The 19,347-nt window shown below is 43.7% G+C and overlaps 1 protein-coding gene across 1 annotated transcript in view; it reads left to right on the plus strand.

The window, feature by feature from the left end:
- TBC1D2B (TBC1 domain family member 2B) overlaps nt 1-19,347 on the plus strand; it is a 74,680-nt gene that overhangs the window by 34,207 nt on the left and 21,126 nt on the right. Inside the window, exons 3-7 of the mRNA XM_066239758.1 lie at nt 3,959-4,124; nt 7,110-7,270; nt 17,339-17,571; nt 18,161-18,556; nt 19,039-19,149. Coding sequence (XP_066095855.1) covers nt 3,959-4,124; nt 7,110-7,270; nt 17,339-17,571; nt 18,161-18,556; nt 19,039-19,149 — 1,067 coding nt within the window. The remainder of the gene's footprint in view (nt 1-3,958; nt 4,125-7,109; nt 7,271-17,338; nt 17,572-18,160; nt 18,557-19,038; nt 19,150-19,347) is intronic.

Raw genomic sequence — 19,347 nt, forward strand, 5'->3', positions numbered from 1 at the left:
GCACTGTCGTTGACGCTGAGGGTGGCATCTCTCCCTCCTCTCCCTTTAACAATCTCTATGGCACCTCCTGGAGCCCCGTGGCTTAAAGGAGGGGTCTGCACACGAGGGACTTGATGCATGCCATCTGACTTTATTATTTGGTGTGTGTCTCTCTCTCCTAGATGTGGCTTACTTTAGGCGCCACAACTGTGTCTCACTCTGTTGTACCCTTAGTACCTAGTGGAAATCTATGGTGGGTTATAACTTCTAGCCTTCTTGACTCAGGCCTGTACTCCATTCCCCAGTCTTCAGTTCTTCTGTCTTCAACACTTTCTTGCTTTTCCTACTCAGAACTCTACTCTAAGCCAGTGTTGACTCTCCTGGCCAGAGCCAGGTTTCCCTGATAGAGACACAGCAGTCACTTCTTCACCCAGGACACTTTCCCCAGTGTGTTCCTTCCCACGCTGACTGTGGTCAGGTGAGTGACTTGCCTGCAGAGTGTGAGCCCATTGTAAGGGGTTATCTTTGGGACCATCGATTTCCTGGGGCCCCTGTAGCCCGGTTTTCTTGTGCTCTGCTTTCTCTACCAGAGCTCGGTTACCTTCACAGACGCCTGTCCTACACAACATCTGGTCTGGTGAGAAAGTCGTTTTTTTCTTGGATATCAATGTTCAGCAGTTCTTTTTTTTTTTTTTTTTTTTTTTTTGGTGACAGGGATAGAGAGAGAAGGGGACAGTCAGGAAGGGAGAGAGATGAGAAGCATCAATTCTTCTTTGTGGTACCTTAGTTGTTCAGTGATTCCTTTCTCATATGTGCCTTGACAGGCAGGCTATAGCAGAGCCAGTGACCCCTTGCTCAAGCTAGTGACCTTGAGTTGAGTTTAAGCTGGTGAGCTGTGCTCAAACCAAATGAGCCTGCACTCAAGCCGGCAACCTCAGGGTTTCTAGCCTGGGTCCTCTGCGTCCCAGTCCAACGCTCTATCCACTGCACCACCGCCTGCCTAGTCAGGCTTTCTTTTTTTTTTCTTTTTAATGAGAGAGAGAGGGAGAGAGAAAGGCAGGAACAGGCAGACTGAAAGAGAGAGAGATGAGAAGTATCAACTCATAGTTGCTGCACTTTAGTTGTTCATTGATTGCTTTCTCATTTGTGCCTTGACTGGGGAGCTCCAGCCGAGCAAGTGACCTCTTGGTCAAACCAGCGACCATAGGGTCATGCCTATGATCCCACACTCAAGCCGGTGACCCTGCGCTCAATTTGGATGAGCCCGCACTCAAGCTAGAGACCTTGGGGTTTCAAACCTGAGTCCTTAGCAACCCAGGTCGATGCTCTATCCACTCCGCCACCACCTGGTCAGGCTCAGCAGTTCCATTCTGATTCTGTTTTCACAAAAAGAGTGATGGATGGTATTCCTCTGTGGAGATGCTTTACTGGAAGGAAGTGTAGATCAATCTTTGTTGTGAAACAATGTTATATTCTGCTACAAACATGCCTCTTCTCAGAGATCAGATCATTTGGAAGAATAGAAAGTATTTGTAGTTGGATGCATTGTTGTCAAAACTTAAAAAGTAAATTTTTATTATGGGATTTTAAACATATGCAAAGAGAATAACAGTATTACCCCCATATTTATTAGGTAGTTTCAAAAATTATTATTTCGCCCTGGCCGGTTGGCTCAGCGGTAGAGCGTCGGCCTAGCGTGCGGAGGACCCGGGTTCGATTCCCGGCCAGGGCACACAGGAGAAGCGCCCATTTGCTTCTCCACCCCTCCGCCGCGCTTTCCTCTCTGTCTCTCTCCTCCCCTCCCGCAGCCAAGGCTCCATTGGAGCAAAGATGGCCCGGGCGCTGGGGATGGCTCTGTGGCCTCTGCCTCAGGCGCTAGAGTGGCTCTGGTCGCAACATGGCGACGCCCAGGATGGGCAGAGCATCGCCCCCTGGTGGGCAGAGCGTCGCCCCTGGTGGGCGTGCCGGGTGGATCCTGGTCGGGTGCATGCGGGAGTCTGTCTGACTGTCTCTCCCTGTTTCCAGCTTCAGAAAAATGGAAAAGAAAAAAAAAGAAAAAAAAAAGAAAAATTATTATTTCATAACCCACCTTGTTTCATTGATACCCCTGCTCAGTTAACTTTGTGATTTTTAAAGTGACATGTTATTTGAAGCAAGTATTTATATTAATTTTATTAAATAACAAAATATTGTTATTTTAAAGCAGGTCTTGGGTATTATATAATTTTAACCTTAAAAAATGCAAAAGCTTACATTTTAGAATGTTATAGTATAAAGTTTGAATCTGACATACTTTAGCATCAACACATTTGCCTGTGAATTTACTCCCCCCCTCCAAGTGAGAGGCGGGGAGGCAGAAAGACAGACTCTCGCATGTACCTGACCGAGATCCACCTAGCATGCCCACCAGAGGGCGATGCTCTACCCATCTGGGGCGTTGCTCTGCTGTGGCCAGAGCCATTCTAGTGCCTGACGCGGAGGCCATTGAGCCCGTGGGCCATGGAGCTGTCCTCAGAGCCTGGTGCAACTTTGCTCCAATGGAGCCTTGGCTGTGGGAGGGGAAGAGAGAGACAGAGAGGAAGGAGAGGGGGAAGGGTGGAGATGCAGATGGGCGCTTCTCCTGTATGCCCTGACTGGGAACCAAACTCGGGATTTCCACACTCTAGGCTGACGCTCTATTGCTGAGCCAACTGGCCAGGGCCTGAATTTACTATTTTATTTATTTATTTATTTGTTTGTTTGTTTGTTTGTTTTACAGAGACAGAGGGAGAGTCAGAGAGAGGGATAGACAGGGACAGACAGACAGGAACGGAGAGAAATGAGAAGCATCAATCATTAGTTTTTCGTTGCTCATTGCGACACCTTAGTTGTTCATTGATTGCTTTCTCATATGTGCATTGACCGCGGGCCTTCAGTAGACTGATTAACCCCTTGCTCGAGCCAGCGACCTTGGGTCCAAGCTGGTGAGCTTTTTCTCAAACCAGATGAGCCTGTGCTCAAGCTGGTGACCTCGGAGTCTCAAACCTGAGTCTTTGGCATCCCAGTCCGACGCTTTATCCACTGTGCCACTGCCTGGTCAGGCTGAATTTACTCTTTTACATCAACTCATTTGCCTGTGAATTGCTCTTCTGTAACATGCAAACTTATTAAATAGTGTTACTATTTGTATATATTAGCAAATATGTATTTGTTTGTATTCTCCCCCCACTTTCTTAGAGAGGAGGGAGTGTAGTGTGATCTGATCAGTGCTTTGCTTTTTTTGTTGTTACAGAGACAGAGAGAGGGACAGATAGGGACAGACAGACAGGGAGGGAGAGAGATGAGAAGCATCAGTTCTTTGTTGCAGCTCCTTAGTTGTTCATTGATTGCTTTCTAATATATGCCTTAACCGGGGGCCTATAGCTGAGCAAGTGACCCCTTGCTCAAGCCAGCAACCTTGGGCTCAAGCCAGCAACCTTTGGGCTCAAGCCAGATGACCATGGGTCATGTTTTTGATTCCACGCTCCAACCAATGACCCCGCGCTCAAGCTGGATGAGCCCGTGCTCAAGCTGGCAACCTCCAGGTTTCAAACCTGGGTCCTCTGCATTCGAGTCTGACACTCTATCCATTACACCACTGCCTTGTCAGGCAGCATTTTGCTTTTTGTACCTAACAGTTTGTCTTGGAAGTTGTTCTTTATCAGTACAGGTGAGTGGGCCTTGGTCACAGCTAATGTCAAGTTTACTGATCCACAGGACAGCAGAGGAGAGCCCAGCCTCCTCATTCTCTGGGCCGAGCCTGTTAACACCTGGTGGTTTGAAGGACATCACAACCTTCCCTAGAGAAACGATGATCTGCTTTAGATCAAAATGATTGCAGAACATCGATAGATACATATACATGGTTCCGGTTTTTATATAGTTTATCAATCAGTGTTTCATGGAGGATATCCATGTGGAAGCTTTGAGTAACTGACCTCTGTCTGTCTCTTTCTTTCAGATTTCATTTACCCACACCCAAATGATTCTGCAGAAAAAGCCAGAAATATCTTAGCTATGGAAACTGCCCCTCGAGAACTGGTGGGAGAACAGGCTGCTAGTCAGCCAGCCCCAGGGCAGCCGAATTCCATCAATTTCTCTTTGAAGCAGTGGGGCGCTGAGCTCAAGTGAGTCTTGGGAAGGTCACACGTGACACTGAAAACAAGTGACTTCTAATAATATATGTCATGATTTCATGTATAAATTTTATCTTCCGTCATTTCTGGGTCTGTTTCTATTTACTGATTTTTCTCCTCATAATTAGTATATTCAGACTTCTTTGCATGCCTGGTAATTTTTGTATTGGATGACCAATATTGTGACTTATCACCTTTCCAGGTGCTGGATTGTTTTGTATTCTATAAATATTCTTGAACTTTATTTTGGAATATAGTTGAATTACTCAGATAGTTTGATACTTTTGAACTTCCCTTTAAGCTTTGTTAGGTGGGATGAGAGCAACCTTTAGGTATAATATTAGTAACCTTTGTCCGAATATTCTTTCTGATGCCCTTGATGTAGCTGTTTTACTGCCCTGGCTGGTGGACTGGACACTCCCACCCCTGTATAGCCTCAGAGACTGTTCTCTTTGCTCCTCTCAGGCGGTTCTGTCCCCATTCTGGGATAGATTTCCTACAAACCTCACAGTCCCCCCACTGGGGACTTTGGGGACCCCTGAGATCACTTGCTGTTCAGCTCTCTCCTCCAGCACTGTGCCCTCTGAATGCACTTGGATTCCCCCGCCTGGGCCATGGCCTGGAAACTGTCCCAAGCTGTAAGCTGGGCTCTCCTCATTTGTCCCCTCTCTCAAGGTTACAGTCCTGTGCGGCCTGGTGTCCAATATCTGAAAATCATTGTAGGCTACAGTTTTAGTTGTTTCAGGGCCTGTAAATCCAATCCCTCTTATTCTGTCTTCACTGGAAGCACAAATCTCAACATAGTTTTTAAAAGTTTTAATGAAATATTTTTAGCACATGGACAAGTATAGTAGATGAATTACCTGGGCAACCACTGCCCAGTGTATATAATATTGTCATATTTCTGCTGCATTAAAAAAAAAAATTAGCCTGACCAGGCGGTGGCGCAGTGGCTAGAGCGTCGGACTGGGATACGGAGGACCCGGGTTCGAGACCCGAGGTTGCCAACTTGAGTGCAGGCTCATCTGGTTAGAGCAAAAACTCACCACCTTGGACCCAAGGTCGCTGGCTCGAGCAAGGGGTTACTCGGTCTGCTGTAGCCCCACGGTCAAGGCACATATGAGAAAGCAATCAATGAACAGCTAAAGTGTCGCAATGCGCAACAAAAAACTAATGATTGATGCTTCTCATCTCTCTATTCCTGTCTGTCTGTCCCTGTCTATCCCTCTCACTGACTCTCTCTCTGTCTCTGTAAATAAATAAATAAATAATAATCTTCAAAAAAAAAATTAGCCTGACCAGGCAGTGGCGCAGTGGATAGAACGTTGGACTGGATGCGGAAGGACCCAGGTTTGAGACCCCAAGCTTGCCAGCTTGAGCGCGGGCTCATCTGGCTTGAGCAAAAAGTTCACCAGCTTGGACCCAAGGTCGCTGACTTGAGCAAGGGGTTACTCAGTCTGCTGAAGGCCCATGGTCAGGGCACATATGAGAAAGCAATCAATGAACAACTAAGGTGTCGCAACAAAAAACTGATGATTGATGCTTCTCATCTTTTTCTGTTCCTGTCTGTCTGTCCCTGTCTGTCCCTCTCTCTGACTCTCTCTGTCCCTATGAAGAAAAAAAAAATTAAAGTATTAGGTACAGATCAGATTCTCTGTTCTCAGTGTTCCTGTTCTTTTTTTGCCGTTCACAGAGGTGACCAGAATCTGCATTTGACAATTATCATTTATGTATGGATTTTTAAACTAGTTTTACTACATATGTCTGTATCTGTAAATATCTATTAATAGTATTGTCTTAAAGATTTGAAACACTATCCTGTTGTATATATCATTCTTTAAAAACTTTTTCAGGCCTGACCTGTGGTGGTGCAGTGGATAAAGCGTCAACCTGGAATGCTGAGGTTGCCGGTTCAAAACCCTGGGTTTGCCAGGTCAAGACACATATGGGAGTTGATGCTTCCTGCTCCTCCCTCCCCCCCCCTTCTCATTCTCTCTCCTCTCTAAAAATTAATTTAAAAAGTTAAAAAAAAAAACTTAAAAAAAAAACTTTTTCATTCAGTATGTTAAAACTATCTATGTGATACATGGAACTTTAGCTAGAAAGTACTTTCCACAGGACAAGAATCTTTGTCTTGTTCACTGGCTTATCCCAAACACTCAGAATAGTGCCTGCCACATAGTAGGCACACAATAAATATTTGTTGAGTGAATTCATTCATTTTAAATGATGTAAAATCTTTGATTTTATGAGTATTCTTCAGTTTATCTGCTTTCCTGTTGATGGATATCTAAGTTTACATTTTTTGCTAACATGAATAGTGCTGCAATGAATGTTCTTTTTTGTGGCTCCTTGTGCGCATATGAGAGATTCGTCTAGGAAATGCTTGGTCTTAGGGTGGACACCTTTGCCATAACTGTGGACTGATGATTAGTCTCCATGGTAACGGTATCAGTTTATGCTCTCACTAGCAGGGTATGAGCATCCTCACCAGCATTGGATATTATTAGATATTATCATTTTATCCAACCCTGGATATGTGAAATTATATGTTGTTTTACAATTTTTTATTTATTTATTTTTTATTTTTCTGAAGTGAGAAGTAGAGAGGCAGAGAGACAGACTACCACATGCGCCTGACTGGGATCCAGCCAGCATGCCCACCAGGGGGCGATGCTCTGCCCCATCGCAACCAGAGCCAGTCTAGCACCTGAGGTGCAGGCCACAGAGCCATCCTCAGCACCTGGGCCAACTTTGCTCCAGTGGAGCCTTGGCTGTGGGAGTGAAGAGAGAGATAGAGAGAAAGGAGAGAGAGAAGGGTGGAGAAGCAGATGGGCACTTCTCCTGTGTGCTGTGGCCAGGAATCAAACCCGAGACATCCACATGCCGGGCCGATGCACTACCACAGAACCAACAAGCCAGGGCCTGTTTTATAAAAATTTTTTTTAAAATAACACATTTCATTTGTCCCAATAGAAATTCAATGTCTTCTTTCCGCCCTGGAAGAGGGCATGATAGTCGGAAGAGTGTGTTTTACACCAATGAAGAGTGGGAGCTTCTAGACCCGAGCCCTAAGGACCTGGAGGAGTCCACAGCCCAGGAAGAGAGGAAGAAGCAGATACCTGAAGGAAACAAAGGTATAGCCATGTTGTCTGTCATTCTTTCCTTTTGCCTTATATGAGGCACCAGGGATGTGGGCGACCCTTCAGGAACAGGTATTTTCAGAAGCGTAATGCCCATTGGGAGTTTACATTCTCTTTATGGGAGATAAAACATAAAGACCTTAGATGTTACAAGAAATGAATAGCTGTTGAGTCCTGTGATTCTTAAACTTTTTCAGGAGCTAGAACATCCATGGTGCTTTTTACAGAAATGTTGATTGAAAAAAACAAAACATATCTGACTGGTGGTGGCACAGTGGATAGAACATTGATCTGGGATGCTGAGGACCCAGGTTCGAAACCACAGGTCGCCAGCTTGAGTGCACATTCATCCAGCTTGAGCGTGGAGTCACCGGCTTGAGTGCAGGATCATCAACATGATCCCATGGTTGCTGGCTTGAGCCCAAAGGTCACTGGCTTGAAGCTCAACATTGCTGACTTGAGCCCAAGGTCACTCGCTCGGCTTGAGCCCCCAGTCAAGACATGTATGAGAAACAGTGAACAACTAAAGTGACACAACTATGAATTGAAGCTTCTCATCTTTCTCTCCCTTCCTGTTTCTCTCTATCAAGGAAAAAAAAACCACTTTGGCATTTATAGAGATTTGACACATATACAAAAGTAGACTATATAGTGTCATGAATTCAGGAGTGCCCATCATTTGTTTTCCACAATCTTGAACTTGTAGCCTCTCTTATTTCCTCTGAGCTCCTACCTCTCTCTCTCTGCATACACAATCATCTGGATTATTGTAAAGTAAATTCTAGATATCAATCCATTGCCTTTAAATATTTGAGTATGTATCTCTAAGAGATAATGACTCTTTAAAAACATTATAACCACAGCTTCATTATTATACCTAAAAACAGTTACAGTAAATCTTGAATATTCCCCAATTGCTCCAAAACTATCTGTCTTCCATCGGTCTGTTCAAATCAGGAGCCCCACAGGCCTGTAGATGTGTTTAAATTTTTTTTTTATTGATTGATTTTAGAGAAAAGAAAGGAGAAAGAGGGACATCAATTTGTTGGTCCACTAATTTATGCATTCATTGGTTGATTATTTATTTTTTATTATTATTAATTTTAATGGGGTGAATTGATAAATCAGGGTACATATGTTCAGAGAAAACATCTCTAGGTTATTTTGACATTTGATTATGCTGCATTCCCATCACCCAAAGTCCAATTGTCTTTTGTCACCTTCTAACTGGTTTTCTTCGTGCCCCTTCCCTCCCCCAACCCCTTCCCCCATAACCACCACACTCTTGTCCATGTCTCTGAGTCTCATTTTTATGTCCCTATGTATGGAATCATATAGTTCTTAGTTTTTTCTGATTTACTTATTTCGCTCAGTATAATGTTATCAAGGTCCATCCATGTTGTTGTAAATGATCCAATGTCATCATTTCTTACTGCTGAGTAGTATTCCATAGTATATATGCACCAAAGCTTTTTAATCCACTCGTCCACTGACGGACACTTGGGCTGTTTCCAGATCTTCGCTATTGTGAACAATGCTGCCATAAACATGGGGGTGCATTTCTCCTTTTCAAACAGTGCTATGGTGTTCTTGGGATATATTCGTAAAAGTGGGATAGCTGGGTCAAAAGGCAGTTTGATTTTTAATTTTTTGAGGAATCTTCATACTGTTTTCCACAGTGGCTGCACCAGTCTGCATTGCCACCAACAGTGGAGGAGGGTTCCCTTTTCTCCACATCCTTACCAGCACTTATTCTGTGTTATTTTGTTGATGAGCACCATTCTGACTGGTGTGAGGTGATATCTCATTGTGGTTTTAGTTTGCATTTCTCTAATGATTAGTGATGTTGAGCATTTTTTCATATGCCTATTGGCTTTCTGTATGTCCTCTTTGGAGAAGTGTCTATTCATTTCTTTTGCCCATTTTTTGATTGGATTATCTTCCTGGTGTTGAGTTTTACAAGTTCTTTATAAATTTTGGTTATTAACCCCTTATCAGACATATTGTCAAATATGTTCTCCAATTGTGTAGTTTGTCTTTTTATTCTGTTCTTGTCTTTAGCTGCGCAAAAGCTTCTTAGTTTGATATAGTTCCCCCCCCCTTTTTTTTTACATAGGCAGAGATAGATAGGGACAGACAGACAGGAACGGAGAGAAAAATGAGAAGCATCAATCATTAGTTTTTCGTTGTGCGTTGAGTATTGATTTTATATCCTGCCACCTTGCTGAATTCATTTATCAGGTCCAGTAGTTTTTTGACTGAGACTTTAGGGTTTTCTATATACAATATCATATCATCTGCAAATAATGATAGTTTTACTTCTTCTTTTCCAATTTGGGTGCCTTTTATTTCTTTTTCTTGTCTGATTGCTGTGGCTAGGACTTCCAGAACAATGTTGAATAAGAGTGGTGAAAGGGCCTGACCAGGTGGTGGCGCAGTGGATAGAGCATCGGACTGGGATGCGGAAGGACCCAGGTTCGAGACCCTGAGGTCGCCAGCTTGAGCACGGGCTCATCTGGCTTGAGCAAAGAGCTCACCAGCTTGGACCCAAGGTCGCTGGCTCCAGCAGGGGGTTACTCGGTCTGCTGAAGGCCCGCAGTCAAGGCACATGTGAGAAAGCAATCAATGAACAACTAAGAAGTCGCATTTACAGCAAAATGGTGGGATCTTGATAACATGATACGAAGCGAAATAAGTAAATCAGAAAAAACCAGGAACTGCATTATTCCATACGTAGGTGGGACATAAAAGTGAAACTAAGAGACATTGATAAGAGTGTGGTGGTTACGGGGGGGAGGGGGGAATGGGAGAGGGAAAGGGGGTGGTGAGGGGCACAAAGAAAACAAGATAGAAGGTGACAGAGGACAATCTGACTTTGGGTGGTAGGTATGCAACATAATTGAATGACAAGATAACCTGGACTTGTTATCTTTGAATATATGTATCCTGATTTATTGATGTCACCCCATTAAAAAAATAAAATTATTAAAAAAAAAAAAAAGAAGTCGCAACGCGCAACGAGAAACTGATGATTGATGCTTCTCATCTCTCTCCGTTCCTGTCTGTCTGTCCCTGTCTATCTCTGCCTCTGTAAAAAAAAAAAAAAAAAAAAAAAAAAGAGTGGTGAAAGGGGGCACCCCTGCCTTGTTCCTGATCTGAAGGGGATTGCTTTTAATTTTTGCCCATTGAGTATGATGTTGGCTGTGGGTTTGTCATGGATGGCCTTTATCATGTTGAGGTATGTTCCCTGTATTCCCACTTTGCTGAGAGTTTTGATCATGAATAGGTGCTGGATTTTATCAAATGCTTTTTCTGCATCTATTGATATTATCATGTGGTTTTTCTTCCTTTTGTTTATGTGATGAATCACATTGATTGATTTGCGAATATTGTACCAGCCTTGCCTCCCAAGAATAAATTCCACTTGATCATGGTGTATGATTTTTTTCATATATTGCTGGATCCGGTCTGCTAATATTTTTTTTTGAGGATTTTAGCATCTAAATTCATCAGGAATATTGGCCTATAATTTTCTTTCTTTGTATTGTCTTTGCCTAATTTTGGAATCAGAATTATGCTCACCTCATAAAAGGAGCTTGGAAGTCTTCCTTCCTCTTGAATTTTTTGAAATAGCTTGAGAAGGATAGGAGTTAGTTCTTCTTTGAATATTTGGTAGAATTCACTTGTGAAGCCATCAGGCCCAGGACTTTTCTTTTTTGGGAGTTTTTTGATAACTGTTTCAATGTCATTTGTTGTAATCGGTCTGTTTAGGTTTTCTGATTCTTCCAGATTAATTTTTGGAAGATTATATGTTTCAAGGAATTTGTCCATTTCATCTAGGTTATCTAGTTTTTTGGCATACAGTTCTTCATAGTATTTTTTTACAATATTTTGTATTTCTGTTGTGTCAGTTGTTATTTCTCCACTCTCATTTCTAATTTTATTTGAGTCCTCTGTCTTTTTTTCTTAGTGAATCTGGTTAAAGGTTCATCAATCTTGTTTACCTTTTCAAAGAACCATCTCCTGATCCTCTGTTTTGTTTCTTTAGGCTCTATGTCATTTATTTCCACTCTGATCTTTATTATCTCCTTCCTTCTACTACCTCTGGGCTTTACTTGCTGTTCTTTTTCTAGTTCTTTTAGATACAGGGTCAATTTGTTTATTTGAGCTTTTTCTAGCTTCTTAAGGTATGCCTGTAATGCTATGAACTTCCCTCTCAGGACTGCTTTTGCTGTGTCCCATAAATTTTGAGTTGATGTATGCTCATTATCGTTTGTTTCTAGAAATTTTTGAATTTCTTCTTTGATCTCATTGTTAACCCATTTGTTACTTAATAACATGCTATTTAGTTTCCAAATGTTTGAGTATTTTTCAATTTTTCTGTTGTGGTTGATTTCTAGTTTCATGCCATTGTGCTCAGAGAAAGTACTCGATATGATTTCAATCTTCTTAAATTTGTTGAAAGCACTTTTGTGCCCTAACATGTGGTCTATCCTAGAGAATGTACCATAAGCATTTGAAAAGAATGTATAATCTGCTGCTTTGGGGTGAAAGGTTCTGAAGATATCTATTAAATTGAGTTGATCTAGTGTGTCCTTTAAATCTGCTGTTTCTTTGTTCTTTTTTTTTTTTTTTTCATTTTTTCCAAAGCTGGAAACGGGGAGGCAGTCAGACAGACTCCCGCATGCGCCCGACCGGGATCCACCCGGCATGTCCACCAGGGGGCGATGTTCTGTCCATCTGGGGCGTTGCTCTGTTGCATCCAGAGCCATTCTAGTGCCTGAGGCAGAGGCCACAGAGCCATCCTCAGCGCCCGAGCCATCTTTGCTCCAATGGAGCCTCGGCTGCGGGAGGGGAAGAGAGAGACAGTGAGGAAGGAGAGGGGGAGGGGTGGAGAAGCAGAAGGGCGCTTCTCCTTTGTGCCCTGGCCAGGAATTGAACCCGGACTCCTGCACGCCAGGCCGATACTCTACTGCTGAGCCAACTGGCCAGGGCCTGCTGTTTCTTTGTTAATTTTCTTTCTTGAGGATCTATCTAGTGACATTAGTGGGGTATTGAAATCCCCTACTATTATAATATTGCTGTTGATCTCACCCTTTAAATCCATCAAAGTCTGTTTTATATATGTATGTGCTCCTGTATTAGGTGTGTAGATATTTATAATGGTTATATCTTCCTGTTGGATTGCTTCCTTTATCATTATGTAATGACCTTCTTTATCTCTTACTATAGCTTTTGTTTTAAAGTCCATTTTGTCTGATATAAGTGTTGCTACTCCAGCTTTTTTTTTTCTTTTTTATTTATTCATTTTAGAGAGAGAGAGACAGACAGACAGAAAGGAGGAGCAGGAAGCATCAACTCCCATATGTGCCTTGACCAGGCAAGCCCAGGGTTTTGAACTGGTGACCTCAGTGTTTCCAGGTCAACACTTTATCCACTGCGCCACCACAGGTCAGACCCCAGCTTTTTTTTCATTTCCATTTTCGTGAAATATTTTTTCCATCCTTTTATCTTCAGTCTATGTGCCTCTTTTGTTTTACAGTGTAGACAGCATACGTATGGGTCCTGTTTTCTTATCCACGCAGCTACCCTATGTTTTTTGATTGTATCATTTAATCCATTTACATTTAAGGTTATTATTGATATGTAGTTGTTTATTGCCATTTTATTCTTTAAAACTGTATTCCTCTTTTGCTGTATTCTTTTTCCTCTTTGATCTGTTTACAACAGGCCCCTTAGCATTTCTTGCAGCATTGGTTTGGTTGTAGTAAATTCCTTGAGTTGTTTTTTTTTTGGTCTGGAAAGCTTTTTATTTCTCCTTCAATTTTAAATGATAGCCTTGCTGGATAAAGTAGTCTTGGTTGTAGGCTTTTGTTCTGCATTACTTTGAATATTTCTTGCCATTCCCTTCTGGCCTCAAGTGTTTCTGTTAAGAAGTCAGAAGTCATCCTTATGGGGGCTCCTTTGTAGGTGATAGCCTTTTTTTCTCTAGCAGCTTTTAATATTTTCTCTTTATCTCTTAGCTTTGGTATTTTAATTATAATATGTCTTGGTGTAGATTTCTTTGGGTTTCTCTTTAATGGAGTTCTCTGTGCTTCTTGAACTTGTGAGACATTTTCCTGGCTTAATTTAGGGAAATTTTTAGCTATGATATGTTTGAACATGTTTGTTCTTTCTCTTCTTCTTCAGGAACCCCTATGATGCGGATATTATTTCTCTTCATGTTGTCACAGAGCTCTCTTAGAGTTTCCTCAGACTTTTTGAGTCTCTTTTCTTTTTTCTGCTCTGTTTCCGTGCCTTTGTTTACCTTGTCCTCTAACTCGCTGATTTGATTCTCAGCTTCATCCATCCTGCTTTTAATTCCTTCCTTTATGTTCTTTATTTCTGATATTGTATTTGTCATTTCTGACTGATTCTTTTTTATTATTTCAATATCCTTTTTTATATTTGCTATCTCTTTATTTAGGTGTTCGTAATGACCATCTATTGTTGTTCTAAGATTTTTGAGCATCCTAACAATTGGTGGGGGGTTTTTTGTATTTTTTCTGAAGTTGGAAATGGGGAAGGCAGTCAGACAGACTCCCGCATGCACTTGACCGGGATCCACCCAGCACGCCCACCAGGGGGCGATGCTTTGCCCATCTGGGGTGTCGCTCTGTTTCAACCAGAGTCATTCTAGCACCTGAGGCAGAGGCCACAGAGCCATCCTCAGCACCCAGGCCAACTTTGCTCCAATGGAGCCTTGGCTGCGGGAGGGGAAGAGAGAGACAGAGAGGAAGGAGAGGGAGAGGGGTGGAGAAGCAGATGGGCGCTTCTCCTGTGTGCCCTGGCTGGGAATTGAACCCAGGACTCCCACACGCTTTACCACTGAGCCAAGCGGCCAGGGCCACAATCATTATTTTAAACTCTGCATCTGGTAATTTGGTTATATCCAACTCATTCAGGTCCTTTTCTGGGGATTTCTCTTGATACATTTGTGTTGCATTTCTCTGCCTTCCCATTTTGTCTATGTGAAAGAAGGTTTTGGCCACTGGAGTCCACTGGGTGTGGCCTCTGTGTTCCCTAGGTGTGGTCTGTCTGCAGGCCCACCACACCCTCTGCTGCTGCTACCTAGGGTGTTCAGGTATGGGGGTTGCTGGTGCCCCATTGATTCATTCTTGTATGTGCCCTGACCAGGGATCAAATTCACAACCTTGGCGTACTGGGGCAATGCTCTAACCAACTGAGTTAGCCAACCACGGCTGCGTATGTGTTTAGTAACTCCATCTTCTTGGGTCTCTTTCTGTCTGAATAGCTCTCTGTGGTTTGTCCTTTCATTGCCTTGCTGTGCTTATTGAAGAAACAGGGCTTTCATGCCAAGGATTTTGCTAATAGTATTTATGTGGGGTCCCTTAATATGCTCTTGCATCTTTGTGTTTTGTGTATACTGGTCTCTAGAGCAGAGGCCTTCCCAGATTCAGGGATGACTTTTCATCATGGCAAGAATATTACATTTTGGGAGGGGGTGCTGTGTGTTTCCTGTTGTACCACATCTGGAATAGCGAACATTGATCAGGGTTAGGGTATCTGCCTGATCCATTGGTACGGATTTCCTGCTGCCTTTTGCCTGATGCTTTAAGCAATCATTCATGGTGCTGCATCCATTCATCCATTAAGGGAATATTGATGTTTTATATTTAAAATAACAAACTTGAAATTCTAATTTATGCTTGATTCAAGCATGGGCTTGTAGGAGTAGGAGGCAGGATTTTAGGAAATGTTTATTGGGAAAGCAAGTATTAGCTGAGAAAATGTTTCTCTGTCCCTGGAAAGGACCACCATGACTTGCTTTGAGGGGAGCTTGCCTTTGTCCCACAGGATCAGGTGTGGAACCAACCTGCATGTGCAATGTGACAAGCTGTGCACAGCAGAGGCAAGGGGAGCACCCAGGAGAGGGCTCACTGTGGACTGGGCTGGCATTCTGGAGGAGGGGGCATTTGTATTATTGAAAATGAGATGTGTACTTATCTGTAGAGACTTTGGGAATTAGATGGGAAGTGATGTGCCTGACCATGCGGTGGCGCGGTGGATAGAGCATCAGTCTGGGATGCAGAGGACCCAGGTTCGAATCCCCAAGGTTGCCAGCTTGAGCATGGACTCATCTGGTTTGATGGCTTGAGCAAGGGGTCACTCATTCTGCTGTTGCCCCTCGGTCAAGGCACATATGAGAAAGCATTCAGTGAACAACTAAGGTGCCACAACTATGAGTTGATGCTTCTCATCTCTTTCCCTTCCTGTCTGTCTGTCCCTATCTGCCCCTCTCTCTTCTGTCACACACACACACACAAATAGATAGGAAAGGATGTGACTTCCTGTAGAGACTTTGGGAATTAGATGGGAAGGGATGAATGTGAGCAGATCTGGGAAGGGTCTCAAAGGGCTTAGTGACATGGAGAGATGAGAACTTCCCAGCTTCTAGAAGAGTAGCTTTTTTTGTTTGTTTGTTTTGAGAGTAGCTTTGTTTGTTTGTTTGCTTGTTTTGAGAGAGGCAGGGAGAGAAAGACAGGAACATCGAGCTGTTCCTGTATGTACCCTGGCCAGGGAATCGATCAGCAACCTCTGTGCTCTAAGACGATGCTCCAGCCAACTGAGTTATCTGGCCAGGGCTTACTCTCTTTTATTTATTGATTGATATTTAGAGAGACAGAGAGAGGAAGGGAGAGAGAGAGTGGGGAAAAGGAAGCATTCATTTGTTGTTCCACTCAGTCGTGCTTCCTGTATGTGCCCTTCTGGAGATTGAACCCGCAACCTTATCATTTTGGGACGATGCTCTTAACTAACTGAGCTAACTGGGCAGAGCCGAGAGTAGCTTCTTTACAGAGCCCCTGGCCCTTTGAGAGGGAGCCTACATGGAAGACACAAAGGGACAGAGGTGTTTCTGACTTTGATTTTGCTTCATTCATGGGTATTTCCTCTAATGACTCCAGAATAACCCCACCAGCTTGTCCATGTCACAGGAGGTGAGCTACCCTTCCCCCTATTAAGTAAACTTTTTCATAGAAGTATAACATATAGGAAAGACTCCAGATCAGAACTGTATCACTCACTGGATCGTCCCATAGTGACCACACTCACGTTGCTAACACTCAAATTGGTTAATACTGCTCCCAGGAGCTGGCCCTGCCCTCAGACCTTCCGGTCACTGCCCTCAACTTCTCACACAACATAGGTTCATTTTGCCTATTTTCTAACTTTATACTATATAAATGGAATCTGTAGAGTATGTACTCCTGTGTGTCTCCCCTAATGTTTTAAATATATATTTGAATCCATCTACACAAAAATTTGTTTGGATTCCTCAGTATTCTTAAATATCAATTTTTAAGAAACAGAATTGTGCTTTAAAATGTGTGTTTATAATTTTTATATACATTTTGGACCTTTTGTTTGTTTTTTACTAAGGACAAATTAGCAAAGATAGAAGCCAAGGGTCCCTAGTATGTCTAAGTCCTGTCCTTGGAACCTGCCATCCAACTTCACAGGTGGGGCCGTCCTCACAGGGTGTCCTAGGGCAGGGACACCATCCATGTTCTCAAGATGCTGTGGGCACTGGAGAAGCCACGCCCTTCCCTGGCCTGGGTCTCTGTTCTCTTTGGTCCTCAAAGTACCTGAAGTGGGAAAATGGTTATGTGAACATAGAGGTTTATCACTGAGCTTTTGAAAATAGATTTTGGAAAATAAACTTAGCATTACCAAAGAATCTTAGGAGAGCTATAGTACTGTTTTGTCATTAATTCCTCATTAGTGCTTTTTTCATCTGTCTTAAGGCAAACATTGAGCAATCAGATGACAGTGTAGTCTTTTAAAGTGGTCACATGGTAGAGTCTTGTACAGAAGCATCCGGTGGGGGAGCACATCTTACTCAGGCACGGTTGTTTTCAAGAATGAGAGGGGCAGAGGCATCTCTATGGTATGAATGCAGACTCCTTGGAAGGTGAGAGGTGAGAGCCTAATGTATTTTATTGGAGTTTCCAAAAGTAAGATTTGGCCTGCTCTTGAAAAACAAGTTTTGTTTCTCTGTAGGAGTAACTGGCTCAGGGTTCCCCTTTGATTTTGGACGCGTTCCCTACAAAGGAAAGCGCCCTTTGAAAGACATGATTGGATCATACAAAAGTCGTCACAATAGCGGTGATCCTGCAACCGAGGGGACATCAGGCAGTGGTGGCGCCAGCAAGCCCGCCTCTGACATGCAGCTGCAGGTCCAAAGCCAGCAGGAAGAGCTGGAACGTTTACAGAAAGACCTGTCTAGTCAGAAGGTACCTTTTCTTCTTCACACTTCTCTCTCATTCCACGTCAGCAGGCCAGGGACTCTAAAAGTTTTATGTTGCCATAGCCATTATGTTAGGCACTGCCACTAAGCCTGCTCATTTGTTCAGAAGTATTTGAATTTGCAAGGAGAGTGCAGACCCTTCGAGTGGTTGGAGGAGTGTGTTGTGTGCACCTTACTCCCTCCTGCTCTGGCATCAACTCTGTCTGAGCTTCAGCCTAGAGTCAGTGAGTAGCTGTTAAAATACTTTCCACATCCTGTTAAACAACACTCTCCTTGTGAGCTAATCAGACCTAACCGCCCTTAATTGCTTAGCAGGCCAGTTTTTAATACGGGTGAGCATTTACCCGGAACCATTGCTAATTACAGCATGTGTGCCCATTATTTCCTGTTTCCGACCATTGTTCTCTACGGATGGTCTTTATGGAGTTTTTTTTCCTCTTTATTTTTGAGATCCTTCAGGAGGAAGTTTGGTATTAAAATGTTGCCAGCAAAGCTTCTGCATTCCCTCCAGTTCCAGTGTAGACTTACCCCGGTTCTGTTTTCCTCTCCCTGCCCTTCATCCGCTCCGGCTCCAGGAGCTTGTGCGGCTGCTGCAGCAGACAGTGCGGTCATCCCAGTATGACAAGTACTTCACGAGCAGCCGGCTCTGCGACGGGGTCCCGCAGGACACACTGGAGCTTCTACACCAGAAGGATGACCAGATTCTGGGCCTCGCTAGCCAGCTGGAGAGGTTCAACCTGGAGAAAGAGAGCCTTCAGCAGGAGGTGAGAACACTGAAGAGCAAAGTGGGTGAGCTCAACGAACAGCTAGGGATGCTGATGGAGACCATCCAGGCCAAGGACGAGGTCATCATCAAGCTGTCGCGGCAGCTCAGCGAATGCGAGGGCAGCGCGGCCTCTCCCACCTGGGTGCCCAGCTCCCCCACAGCGGCCTCTGCCGGCAGGGACCAGCTGGAGCTGGACAGGCTGAAGGTAAGAGCCAGTGTGGGCTCTGATTACTGGGACGAGAGATCCCCAAACCCCTTACCAGTCTGTGTCCGTTGATGTCACTCAAAGGCTACTGTCCTCTGAGCGACAGCGAAATAATTCCTAGTCTCCTAAGGCAGCCCCAGCAGTTTCAGCTCTCTCTCCTCTCCCACTTCCAGGCAGCTGAGACGTGGCTTATGCAACCCTCAGGCTTCACCTTTCCACGTACCTGTGGAGGCTGCGTCTTGCCCCACCGTGTTCAGTTCAGGAATATCACCACCGTTAAATAAAGTCATTTCCCCATCTCTTTCATCAGACATAGTTCCTGCTTGCCATCCCCTGCCAAGCGCTGCCCCAAATATTAACCAGAAAGTGCCTGATAATCAGCTTTCAGTTCCTCAGAACTTGCTCTAACTTAGCAGGGCTGTTTGGTGAGGCAGCAAAATATTAACAGCCAAAGTGAATGGATGGATTTTTTTTTTCAACAGGATAATCTGCAGGGGTACAAAACCCAAAATAAATTTCTAAATAAGGAAATTTTGGAACTCTCAGCACTGCGGAGAAATGCAGAAAGGAGAGAGAGGGATCTGATGGCCAAGGTGGGTCAGGGTGGATGTATTCCATTACCTGGCAATTTGGAAGCCATTTTGAAATGGACGCGCTTGAAAACCCATTCAGCGTGCATGCTGGGATGGATGTTGGTCACTGACACCAAAATATACTTAAAATACTTGCAGTGTTTGATGCTGTTTGCTGTTTCATGTGTCTGGGATGAAGACAGAAGACAGTGTCCTGAG

The sequence above is a fragment of the Saccopteryx bilineata genome, chromosome 7 (genome assembly GCF_036850765.1).
Source record: "Saccopteryx bilineata isolate mSacBil1 chromosome 7, mSacBil1_pri_phased_curated, whole genome shotgun sequence".
Classification (NCBI taxonomy): domain Eukaryota; kingdom Metazoa; phylum Chordata; class Mammalia; order Chiroptera; family Emballonuridae; genus Saccopteryx; species Saccopteryx bilineata.